This window comes from Mixophyes fleayi, chromosome 1 (genome assembly GCF_038048845.1).
Source record: "Mixophyes fleayi isolate aMixFle1 chromosome 1, aMixFle1.hap1, whole genome shotgun sequence".
NCBI classification, from domain to species: Eukaryota; Metazoa; Chordata; class Amphibia; order Anura; family Limnodynastidae; genus Mixophyes; species Mixophyes fleayi.
The window spans coordinates 356251283-356263336 of record NC_134402.1 but is presented as its reverse complement, the minus strand read 5'-3'; the positions used below and the strand labels follow the sequence as shown (position 1 = coordinate 356263336).

The 12054-nt window shown below is 38.6% G+C and overlaps 1 protein-coding gene across 2 annotated transcripts in view; it reads right to left on the bottom strand.

Annotated features, from left to right (window-relative positions):
- Positions 1 to 12054, bottom strand: part of CLIP1 (CAP-Gly domain containing linker protein 1) — a 90626-nt gene that overhangs the window by 38639 nt on the left and 39933 nt on the right. Inside the window, exons 10-15 of one of the 2 annotated variants that reach the window (XM_075177888.1) lie at positions 10657 to 10683; positions 8615 to 9559; positions 4709 to 4825; positions 4470 to 4527; positions 528 to 611; positions 289 to 445 (exon numbers count right to left, since the gene is read on the bottom strand). In XM_075177888.1, coding sequence (XP_075033989.1) covers positions 289 to 445; positions 528 to 611; positions 4470 to 4527; positions 4709 to 4825; positions 8615 to 9559; positions 10657 to 10683 — 1388 coding nt within the window. The remainder of the gene's footprint in view (positions 1 to 288; positions 446 to 527; positions 612 to 4469; positions 4528 to 4708; positions 4826 to 8614; positions 9560 to 10656; positions 10684 to 12054) is intronic. The other variant, XM_075177879.1, reaches the window with a different exon arrangement.

The following is a 12054-nucleotide window of genomic DNA, read 5'->3' as shown; positions in this document are numbered from 1 at the left end:
GGATCAACTAATCCTATTTCTTTTGATATACTTGCACTATATAAATAAAGGATAATACATCATTTTTATCTAGTGACCCCCGCCTTTCTTATCAAACTACACATAAGGTTCTGACAGCCTAAGTACTGGCCAAAAGAGCCAAGGTGTCACTCTTCTATTTGCACAGTGATGGAGGATAGCAAGACAAGACAAGGCAAGAGTATAAAAGGTTTCTCAGTTATTGAATGTTGCTTTGTTGACATGAGACACAGATAGAAAACAACCAAACACACATGTTGAGTTAAGTACCTTTCCCTAGACTGTAGTTCTTCATTCAACATTGAAAGCTGAACAGAGCTATCTCCTGATGACTGAATCATTTCTGCTATTTGATTTTCTAGCTTCGCTTTTGCCTTCAGCAAATTCTCTTGTTTCTCATCACCTTCTTTCAACTTTCTCTCCAACACTGAACACAAGAAACATCAAATGACATTAGAACTTAGTGTCATACATGACTGTTATATGTATATTTCAGGGAACCTACTCACCAGCATATTGAGGCTGCAACTGCTCCAGCCTCTTCGTAATTTCTATGCATTGCTGTTCCTTCTCATTTAGTTTATACACTGCTTCTACAAAATGAAAACCCATAGTTTGTGACAATTCTCATATATAGGGGCATTTCTCCCTTATGGATTCAAATATTAATTTCACTGTGGGACACTATTAAAACAAATATCAAATTGGTCAAGTCTTTTTATTACGAATGGTCACATGGATGCACCTGGCAGGAGCAAGAGCTTCTTAGCTTTGGCAAACTATGTATACAAGTACTCCTCTTAGGCTAGGTACCAGGTAACCAATGTGTGATCTACAACAATTGAACCTAGAACTGAAGGTCTGAGCGGTCAGGCGATTTATGCGTACAGGCTAGACATGTTTTAAACGATTTTTGGAAGACCAACCATCTCTGGCCAGCAACTTTTGACAGCCATATTGTCATCTTAAAAGATTTTGCTTTCGTACACACTGATACGACATATGGGGTGCCCGCAGCGATAAGACGAAGAAATTTAAATAAAGGGCCTAATATCACCGGCAAAAACCTCCCACAAACTCAGAATCAGGGAAAGGAAACACATAACTGCCATTCTATAGCACTTATTTGTGTACAGTGTACGTTCATTCGCAACTGCACAGCAACAACTTATTTCAATATTATGGATACTGTTCAAGTAGATCACGCTACTTTTCTTTTGCTACTCGCTATGGCAAGAAGACTGCAAGTACAGACCCTGAGGGAAAGAAGAAGAAAGAATCAGTCTTGTTGGACTGAGTGGTTCAAGAGGAGAGACTCATTCTCTCATATGCCCCTGCTGCAGGAGATATGGGACAACAACCCTGATGACATCAGGAATTTCCTGCGGTTGAATTAAACCCACATTCCAGGAACTGTCACCCCTCTCATAGGTGTAGAAGTCATGTAGGGTTTCGGAGTAACACATTGTCCTCCCATCATGGATTGCTGCATGTGGGTAGGCAGAAATGTATATAGTGCCTGAATGAAATGTCCTTACACAGCTACTATTGCTTTTCAGTTCAAAGCACATAATTGCCATTTGACAGACATGCGGACAGCGCACCATGTGGGAGAGGTGATGACATCAGAAATTTACATACACACGCTCCGAAAGGAGTCACAGTTTGAGGAACTATTGATAGTCGGTCATGAATTCATACATGTTACGTGATCAGAAACTGATTAAAACTAGATTAACAGTACAACCAATCAAATGAAACGATTAGCACTTTGGAACCACTGTCATTCATCGTGTAAGTATACACACTAGTGCATTATCTGGCCGAGTGGTCATATGTTGGCTGACTGGACCGATGATTAGGTGAAAAACAGTGTGTACCTAGCCTAACTTAGGTCTTGTTTTGTTTAGTAATGCATCAAATCTATATTTTAGCATCCAGATGAAAACGAAAACCTTTTACAGACATCTCATTGAATATAGAACTGAGGAAATTGCCTCAATCAAAATGTTAACAATGATTCTGAAATGTGTCATGCTAAAAACTCAGGGCTGGATTTAATTATTTGGAACCTGTATGTATACAGCCTTTAAAGTCTTAAAACCTACCTTAAATTTTTACTGAAATAAGAAGGTAAACAATAATAAGAAACAGGTTGCAAGATAAAAACGCAGACACCTAATTATATTGAACTTCACAAAATGCTTTATAACAGGTAAAAACTAACACAATGTGATCTGTGTCACACAAATAAAGAGAAACCGGTTACACTGTCTAATAATACCCTGGGTATGTAATGTCTTCAGTGTTTTACTCTGCTTCACGTTTAAGCCAACTTTCTTCCTCTTGGGGGTTGTGAGACAATAATAAGGATATGAAACTTAACCCAACGTCATTGAGGTTGGGTCATAATGACCCAGGCTGTATTTAATCACGTATCTTTTTACTTTGTTATACGACAGTGCCAAATCTCTCAGTAGCTGAGGTTAAGACCCCTCCCTACCAGTTTTCTTGATATCACTCAGTCAGCCAGCGTCAGCGCAGTGAACTAGACGGGTGCAAGCTCCAAAAAGGTTATTATGACCCAATGACGAAACAATTTCGTGCCATTTTAGTATGAGATGTTTTATTTATTCTTTTGAGTAGATGATGCAGACAAACTTTGTTTGACATATGATGTAAGGCGCAATTCAAGAGAATCGACTCTGACTAATTTTTAGGCCATGCTAAATATGACTGGAATCAATGCAATCACAATATATTGGTGTAATAATAATAGTGTGACGCAAAAACTATGCAAATTCATCAAAACCTTGGGTCTTGCTCTCCTAAATGAACACTTGAGCATCAGCAAAGATGTATTTCATTTACCAAAAGAAATGCGCAAAAGAGATTTCACTGGAGAACCTTCAGAGGAGCCACCAGCAGAACTACCAGGAGTTTGAAAAGATGTCAAGAGCGTCAAGCTAAAAAAGAGACTGTAAGACCACTCATACATGCAAATGTGCTACAAATTTATATGCCTGGAACACCTGATTTCATAGTGCAGCGATAAGCTGGTTGAAATTGAGTAGTTATAAGGCTGATTTTGTTTTTGTATCGTTTTAATTTTCAAGATTTCGTACTTAAGTCAATGAAAAAGTTTAATTTTTAGATGAACAGTTTATTTTTTGTTAAGATATTAGCAATAACAGAAGTTGTCAATTCTGTTGATTTCTTTTGAAGACTACATAGTAATAAAAAAAAAGTTCCTTCTCTATGACTTTTTTTTTTTATTATTATTAAAATACCTCATTCAATAGTTAATTATTCTAAATATACTAATAATCTTCTAAAATCATCCTTAAATTTTCAAGCTCAGACATAAAATATACCCTGGTCATAATGACCCACCTCAACATTCATGTAGCAACTTTCCACTGCTATGACGCCAGGTTAAAGCCACACTGACACCTGCAGTCAATTGGCTTTTATCTCACCACGACCAATCTCAATCCGATGGTGGGTTGATGAGTGCATAACCTATCATTTGCCCTATGTGTGATATACTCTATGTACACAGACCACTGGGGCACTTAATGCAGTACCACATACGTTTTTACAGGTACACCATCCTGAGAGATATCGGTGTTCCTCTAAGAGGATGGTAAACAAATTCACTATGCATTACGTTATTACACTGGGTCAAACCTTTTTTGTTCTAAAGTTGTCTGTCTCATATCTCATTTGACACCTACATCAGCATGGACCAATGTGGCCCAAAGCCATTGGGGCTCTGTTGAAGGACATAAGGGAAACTACTTAAACTTAGCAATATAAGACAAATATTCTTTTAACTGAGCCAATGTTTTATAATGATATTGCCAACATGTGGGCTAGGGTGTTATATACACAGTAACAAAAGGAATGTGTTTGGAATGTGGATTGGACCCATTGGTTGTTCGTCCAGTAAAGCCTATGGGTATCATGAGGTAGGACAGATATTGACATTGAAAACATTTTTTTTAAATTTCCCTAAAGCGCAAATATCTAACCTGAAGATCCTAGATTATTTACCAGCGGTCCAAAGTTCACACGATCTGGTGAATTCCCCAAAATCTGGAATGCCCCTGGTGCGGTTTGGCTGCTCTCGCTGGCAGAGTGTTGTCAGTGGTCAACAAACTGAATGTATGAGAAAGATGTGGTCTGTAAGACTGAAAATAGTCCCAACAACATCTGCCACTCTTACTTTGTTCACAGGATTTTTTTCGTACATGCAGTGTGTTCTCATTTGACAACATCCTTTCATCAGGGAAGTGAGCAAGTAGGGCCGAAAATGCGCTGAACCTACGGGTACTCATTGGATCACATAAAACCCGGATCAAAAGTAACTTCTTCTAGGTTTAACTTTGGATATTTCTCCAAAACGGAATTATATTGGACTTTCTCAAAATGCTGTATGTTAACCTTACCTTGCATACTTTTTTGCAGAACCTTGGTTTCGTCTGTAGAGGAATTACAAGTTTTTTTCTAGGAAAAAAAAAAAGAAGCCAATTAGCAAATGTGAATTTAGTATGCATAAAATATATAAAAAATATTTTTTATTTTTAATTTTAAATAAAATTGAACAGATCTGCTTATTGCATTCAATAAAAGCAAGCAGCATAAACAAAGCTGAGAAGTCAAAATAGCTTGTAAAGAGAAACCTTACCAAACCTTCTATTTCCTTTTCATAAGTTCCTTTGATCTGAACCAATGACTGTAAACTGTTCTCAAGGGCAACAACCTTTTCACTATGCTCCATCAAATCTTTTTTTAATTCATTTTCCTAGCAGAACCAAATGAATGGAAACATAATGAATGGATGAAAAAATAAAATTAAAATTACAAAATTAAAATAGGATATATAAAGAAAACAATATAGCAAGAGGAAAAAAAGGATTTTTGTACTCACCGTAAAATCCCTTTCTCGTAGTGCACTGGGGGACACTTCGATACATAAGGGTATAGCTGGTGGTCCCGAGAGTGAGGTACTTAAATAGTTAAATCTGTGAGTGTAGTTCCACCCCTGCTATGCCCCTCCCACTGGAAGAGAACTGTTTATGTCTAACAAAGCCCAAAGGAGGGTCAAAGTAAGTCAACCAACACGACATAGTCAACCCGTAAAACTTTCAGAGCAAGGATGGGCGCGCAGTGTACCCCAATGGACTACGAGAAAGGGATTTTACAGTGAGTACAATAATCCTATTTTCTCTTACGCCCATATTGGAGGACACTGCGAAACATAGGGGACACATACCAAAGCTGCCCCCTGAGGGAGGGACTGCTCCGATACGGCTGCACGCTACACCTTCTGGCCTAAGCTAGCATCCTGAGATGCAAAGCCCTGTAGTCTGTAAACTTTTACAAACGTGTGGACAGAAGACCACGTAGCTGCCCTGCACAGCTGTTCGAAGTACCATCCGATCCTCATGGAAAACAAGGAAGGGGGCAAAACAAGACAAAACTCCCAACTCGGATAGGTGAGTATCCAAGTTGGGGGCCAGCACAAATGCCACCTTCCAAGTGAGATACCGAAAGTCCGTTGAATCTAAAGGTTCAAATGGTTGTTGGACCAATGCCCGAAGAACCAGATTCAGATCCCATGGCTCCACCGGGTGTACAAACGGGGGAATAATGTGAAGTTCTCCCTGTAGAAAAGTGTAAACTTCTGGCAGGAGAGCCAACTTCCGCTCGAAGTAAATAGACAGGGCGGAAACTTGCAACTTCAAGGAGGCTAAACGCAATCCTTTGTCTAAACCTGCATGAAAGAAGGCTAGTGACCTGGAAAGGTTAAACTGCGACGTGTGAAATTGGTGCGTTTCACACCAAAGAACATAAGTCTTCCAGATTCTTTAATAATTTTTCGCAGGAAATGGCTTTCTGGCTTTAATCATAGTTTTCACAACCACTGATGAAAACCCTTTAGCTGTCAAAATCATGGTTTCAATAGCTATGCCATCAAAGCCAACAGACCTAATGAGTGGCATCGAAGAGGACCTTGAGTGAGTAAGGTCTGGAAGCAGAGGCAATCGAAATGGGGTTGTATTGTCATTCCCAGAAGGTCCGAGTACCAAGCTCGACGGGGCCAATCTGGGGACACCAGTATAGCCAGTACCTGTTCCCCCTTCAGCTTCTTAAGAACCCTCGGGAGCATTGGAAGAGGAGGGAATAAATAGACTAGGCGAAACTACCATGGAATTACCATGGTGTCCACAAATCCTGCTGCAGGATGCTTGTATTTTGCGCAGAAAAGAGGAACTTTGGCGCTCAAGCGTGACGCCATGAGATCCATCGTTGAACTAGGAGATCAAACACATCCTGATGTATAGACCATTATACTGGGAGAACCTTGTTGTGGCTGAGAAAATCTGCTTCCCAGTTTTTCACTCCGGGAATGTAGATTGCTGAAATGACAGGAATGTGTCACTCCGACCATAGCATTATCCTGTTGGATTCCTTCAAGGCTTTGGCACTGCCTTGACGATTTATGTAGGCGACTGCTGTCGCATTGTCTGATTGCACTCAGACTGGTTTTCCCTGCAGAAAAACCTGTGCCCGGACTAGCAGACTGTAGATGGCCCTTAGTTCCAGAACATTGGTGAGGAGAGACGTTTCCAGAGGTTTCCACAAACCCTGAAATCTCTGAGTTAAGGTGAACCCTCCCCATCCCAACAGACTTGCATCTGTGGAGACAACTGTCCACTCCCATATTTGGAAGAATCGAACTCTGGAGAGATAAGACTTGAGCAGCCACCAGGCAAGGGACTGTCTTACAGGAGAGGAAAGACTGATCCTGTGTCTGTCAAGGTGTAAATGGGACTTTGCCCATTTTCACAATAGTTCCCACTGAAAAGCTCTCGAATGGAATGGAGCATAGGTAACTGCTTCAAATAATGAAACCATTGTGCCCAGCAGCTTCATAAAGCTCCGGAGAGAGACTTTTCTTTTCTTCAAGATTTCCCTGATTTTTTTCTGTATTGAGTGAATCTTGTCTTCCGGGAGAAATACCTCCTGACACTTGGTGTCGAAGTTAAGGCCTAGAAAGCGCATTGTTTGCGCTGGTATTAGGGAGGACTTTGGTCAATCTATTATCTAACCATAAGCTTCCAAGAAGGATATGGTGGTTTGAAGATGCTGGGATAGGATTTCGTAAGACAGAGCTTTGAGAAGATGATCATCTAATTAAGGTAATAATGTGATATCCTGAAACTGGACGCCATGACTGCCATCAACTTGGTGAAAACCCTTGGTGCGGTTTCTAAACCAAAGGGTAAAGTCCTGAATAGGTAATGGTTGTCTTGTATGGCAAATCGTAGTAAACGCTGATGTCCATGCCATATGGGAACATGAAGATACGCGTCCTTTATGTCCAGGGAAGCGAAGAATTCTCCCTGTTACATGGTTGCAATGATCGACCTGAGGGACTCCTTTTTGAACTTTAGTACTCTGACCTGAAAATTGAGAGATTTTAAATTTGGGATTGGTCTGAAAGAGCTGCACAGCTTCGGGACAAGGAAGAGGTGGGAGTAAAACCCCAAATCTCTTTCTACTGGTGAAACTTGAATAATTACCCCCGACTCAAACAGGTTGTGGATCACTACTTGCAGAGCCCTGCATCGGAGTCCACAGGTTGGGAGGCCAGAGGTGAAATAACTATTGCAAGGAAAATGGATCAGGTCTATGATATATCCCCTTGTGACAATGCATCCACGGGTCGATTGATAAAAAATCGTGCTTCCGCCACATTGCTGTGGTTTAGAGTCGCATCATGAGAGGCCAACTCAGTTGGATTGGAATTTCCGCGTCTAGAGAAACCACGGCCCCTGCGAAAACTACCTCTTGAAGGAGCATTTGACTGCTGTGAGCGCCGACAGCCCTTTTGCCGGTAGTATGTGAAATAGCTGGTTAAGTTGATGGTGAGATGGCCGTTAAAGTCACTCACCCCAGCCAGAGGAAGAGCTCAGTCTATCCATCCCTTGGAAAGCGCCCCCTAGCCAGCAATTTTTTCCGCCCTAAGATAAATTTGTAAATAAAATAAAATGAATACTTAAAAAAAATTATATATCTAAATCCATGGCAGGAGAAAAGGAAAGCATGACCAACTCCTAAGGACACTAAAACTAAACAGAGTTCTCTTCCTGTAGGAGGGGGCATAGCGGGGGTGGAGCTACACTCACAGATTTAACTGTTTAAGTGCCTGACTCCAGGGACCACCAGCTATACCTCTATGTTTCGCAGTGTCCCCCAATAGGATGTAATAGAAAAGCAAGAAAAAGAACACCATACGTTTTAAAAGTCCATCAACATGAAAAATATAACGTAAATGAGTTTGTTGTAGAATGTTTCATGGGCTTTGTGTAACAACTCACTTGCCCAAGTTAACATAACCTACTGATCTTAGGGAGCAAAAAGAAAACTCATGGTTTGGAAAAAAAGTTGGGTTCCAGGAGGCAATACTTTTGTTCAGCGTCAAATTAACAGATCCTTCACATACACAACAAATGAAAATTTCATGGAGTTATGGAATGACAAAAAAAAAAAGTGTTAAAATAAAATGATAATGGATGGTACGAACCTTTCTATTCCCTGCAAGCTTTTCAGCCTCAAGGTTTTTTATTTGCCCTTCAGCTGCCTCAAGATTCTCCTTAAGTTTCAAGACTGCTGACTTCCATTCAGTCTCTGCTTTCTGCATAGTGTCAAGGTTTACAAGCCTCTCTTCCGCTTCCTTTAAATGGACTCTTAGCTTATCAATGTTCTGATTTTGTTCTGCGCACATGGCTTGCAAAGCCTCTAGTTCTTTTACCTTAATTTCTGTGTCTTGGAGTTTATTTAATGCATCCTCCATTTCAATTAGATGTTGCTCTTCTGCTGCTTCCAGTTTAGACTGAAGTGCTTCCAGTTCTAAGTCTTTTTCTTCATGATATGCTTGCAGTTTAGTCTTTAAAGCTTCTATTTCTTTCAGGCGTTCGGCTTGCTCCTCTTCTTGCTTAGATATGAGCTGTTCAGTCTTTTTTTGCTGTTCTAATTTAAGATTCTCAATTTGAGCCTTCAATTCAATTACTGCAACATTATCTGAAAGTGTTCCTTTACTAAATGAAAGGGACAACTCTTCCATAGCTTGCTGATGAGAACTAATGGCAGAGTCCAATTTTGACTTCCAAAGTTCTATTACTTCTGAATTCTCTTTGTCCGCATGACTGAGTTTTACTTTCAAGGTTTCATTCTCTTTGGATAGCTTTTCTACAGAACCTTTGAGCGATTCTACCTCTCTGTCGTGACTGTGTGCACTTTCAAGCTTGCCTTTGAGAGACTCAATTTCTTGATCATGTGTCTTGTTCAGCTCCGCAACAGTTTCTTGCAAAGAATTTATTTCTTGCAAAAGTGAAATTGATGTGTCTACATCACTAGACTGCTTGCTACATTCTACCAGCTTTTGGTGCAGGTGTGCTACTTCTTTCGTTTTCAGAGTCAAATCCTTCTCTAATTCCATAATTCGGGATTTTTCAGAGACAGTGGCCACCTGTGATTGTAAGCCATTTTAGGAAAAGACAAAACACAAAATCTCATGAATTGCAGAATAGTATTGCATTGCTTTTAAGAATATGGAAGAATTATTCTTGTAATTGTATCTTAAAAAATGCAGTTCAACTTAATTCAAGTGGTGTACAAATAAGTCTCCATGTGATTGTAACTACAATATTTTCTGTAAGTCTTCAATTTAAAAACAAATGACACTGCGGTGTTTGAAGAGAGTTAATAATGTACACAATTTAAAGGTTAAAACATCTAATGGTTTCAGAAAAATCTAGAAGGAGAGACAGTTTCCTGAGGAAAAGATCAATCTACAAAAAAAAAACAAAAAAAACCCATAAAATTTTAAATTTAAATGGGAAACCATTTTAAACAGAACTGCAAATCCAAACATTTAGATCAAATACACAACAAAAGCACAATATTTTCCTATACTTTTAAAATAGTTATAGAAAACAAGCTCTGATACTACTATTTTCTAATTAAACCATGTGTTTAATTCTAAAAGACGACAAAAACAGACATGTTTACATAAAAGCAACCATAACCAAAAGCAATCTCAATGTTAATGGCCACTGTAAAAGGCATTATCCCTGCCAACCAAAGCAGCAACAAGGTACAACATAACCATTCATTTTCAAATACCAAGTCTGAGTCGCTTAGAAAACCTTATGTACTTAAATAAATTCTTCTCTCACGAGATTCTTCACAGAGCTGAAAAGCACTATACATGCACATAAACAGTATAATTAATAAATATATTTTATTTATATATATATATATATATATACACACACACACAAACATACACTAATCAAATTTTAAGGACAGAACAATTATTCCCTCTTATTAATAGAAGGGGGCAGTGGTAGGCTTCTATGTCAATAATAAGTATAGCCTACAATGTTAGTATACAAACATGTATAGCCACTCACTTACATGCAATATTAAAATTCAAGTTGTAAACACATGACCCTGAGCTATCTGTTAAGAAAAGTAAATATTAGTGCGATTCCTACCACCACAAGCAACCTTTTCCATTTCAGTCAACAAAAAGACATCACCTACAGTATACACAATACTTACTTTTAAGGAAACTGGCCTTGTTTTGGCCTGTAAACAACAAAGAAGGTCAACACACAAATGCTAACACGACCTCGCTGAATCCACAACGCTGAAAGTTCTACTTGTGTAAAATTGTAAAGCTTCACAAAAATAATCTAATTTAAGGTGTGTAAAACTTATATCTTTATTCTGAAACTGAATTAGTATACACCGTGTCAAGAAAGAGGTTTCTCTCTCGTGATCATTTGCATGCTCAAGAATGCATGTTTTTCATACCTTAACGGGAGTATATGAATTATTTAGATATTTTAGGAGATCTGCAAAACAAGCACTGTTTTAGGCATCTGAGTACAGGCCTGAGAAGCCCTGATGTAAAGGGTCCCCCTGATATCATCATCTGATTTACAGATATATTCAGCTTAATGTTACAAAAACAAAACAAGCAAATTTCACTGTGAATTATAAAGGACAATTCAATTGTCAGCGATTTATTTTTTTTTGACCGTGTTAAGTCATTTTAACGCTGTTTTTTATAATTTCCGAGCAGGTTAAGTTTACCCGCAACTCAATTCCATTTTTAACGCTACTTTTCTTTCATGAAACGGTCCTCTCGCGCTCCAGTGGAAGGTCTTTTGAAAGTATAGGGTGTGCAAGAGGCAGCCGTGTTAAAAGCTATTCAATTGTTTTTTAACGCGGCGGGTAAAACAGGAAAATATCCTGTTTTATCTCGCACCTCCTTGGGGTGTGTTAAAAAAAAAAAACCCTCTGAAAAGTATTTGAAATCATGTAAAAATGTGGAAAAAAAGTTAAACTTATCTTTATCACTAATGCCTAACTTGTGTACGTTGATTTTCTTGTGAAAATAAAATGAAATAAAAATAAAAAAAAAATTAAATCTCTAATTAATTATATTTATGTATGTTTTTGGTACAAATATGAATGTAATGATGTGTTTTAACATGGTATAGATGATTGTATGGTAAAAAATAGTTCAAAAGAAAATGCTAAAGAAAGTACTGTAATGTAGATATTATCATTGTGTAATGCAATCTAATGTATGGAAATGTATGCAAAACCTTTTTTTTTGCGTTATACATGGCCGCGTTAAAACTCCCCTTCACTCCCCTAAAATCTCGCAAACAGAATTTTTAATGCGCGGGGGCAGCAATCCCTCTTTTTCAATTGAATTGCACGAGTTCTCCTGCTGCGCTGACTTAAAACGGTCGCTATTGCCGTCAAAAACCTGTGGGAGATTTTTTCTTTTTTTTATGCGGCGGGGAAAAAAACTACTCGCTAACAATTGAATACCCCCCTAAAAAGTAAAGTCCATATATACTCACATATTTGGGGTTAAATAAAGATAGATTAATTTAGCAGCCTGCACTAATTCACAATGAAAGTATTAAAATGCAAAACTAA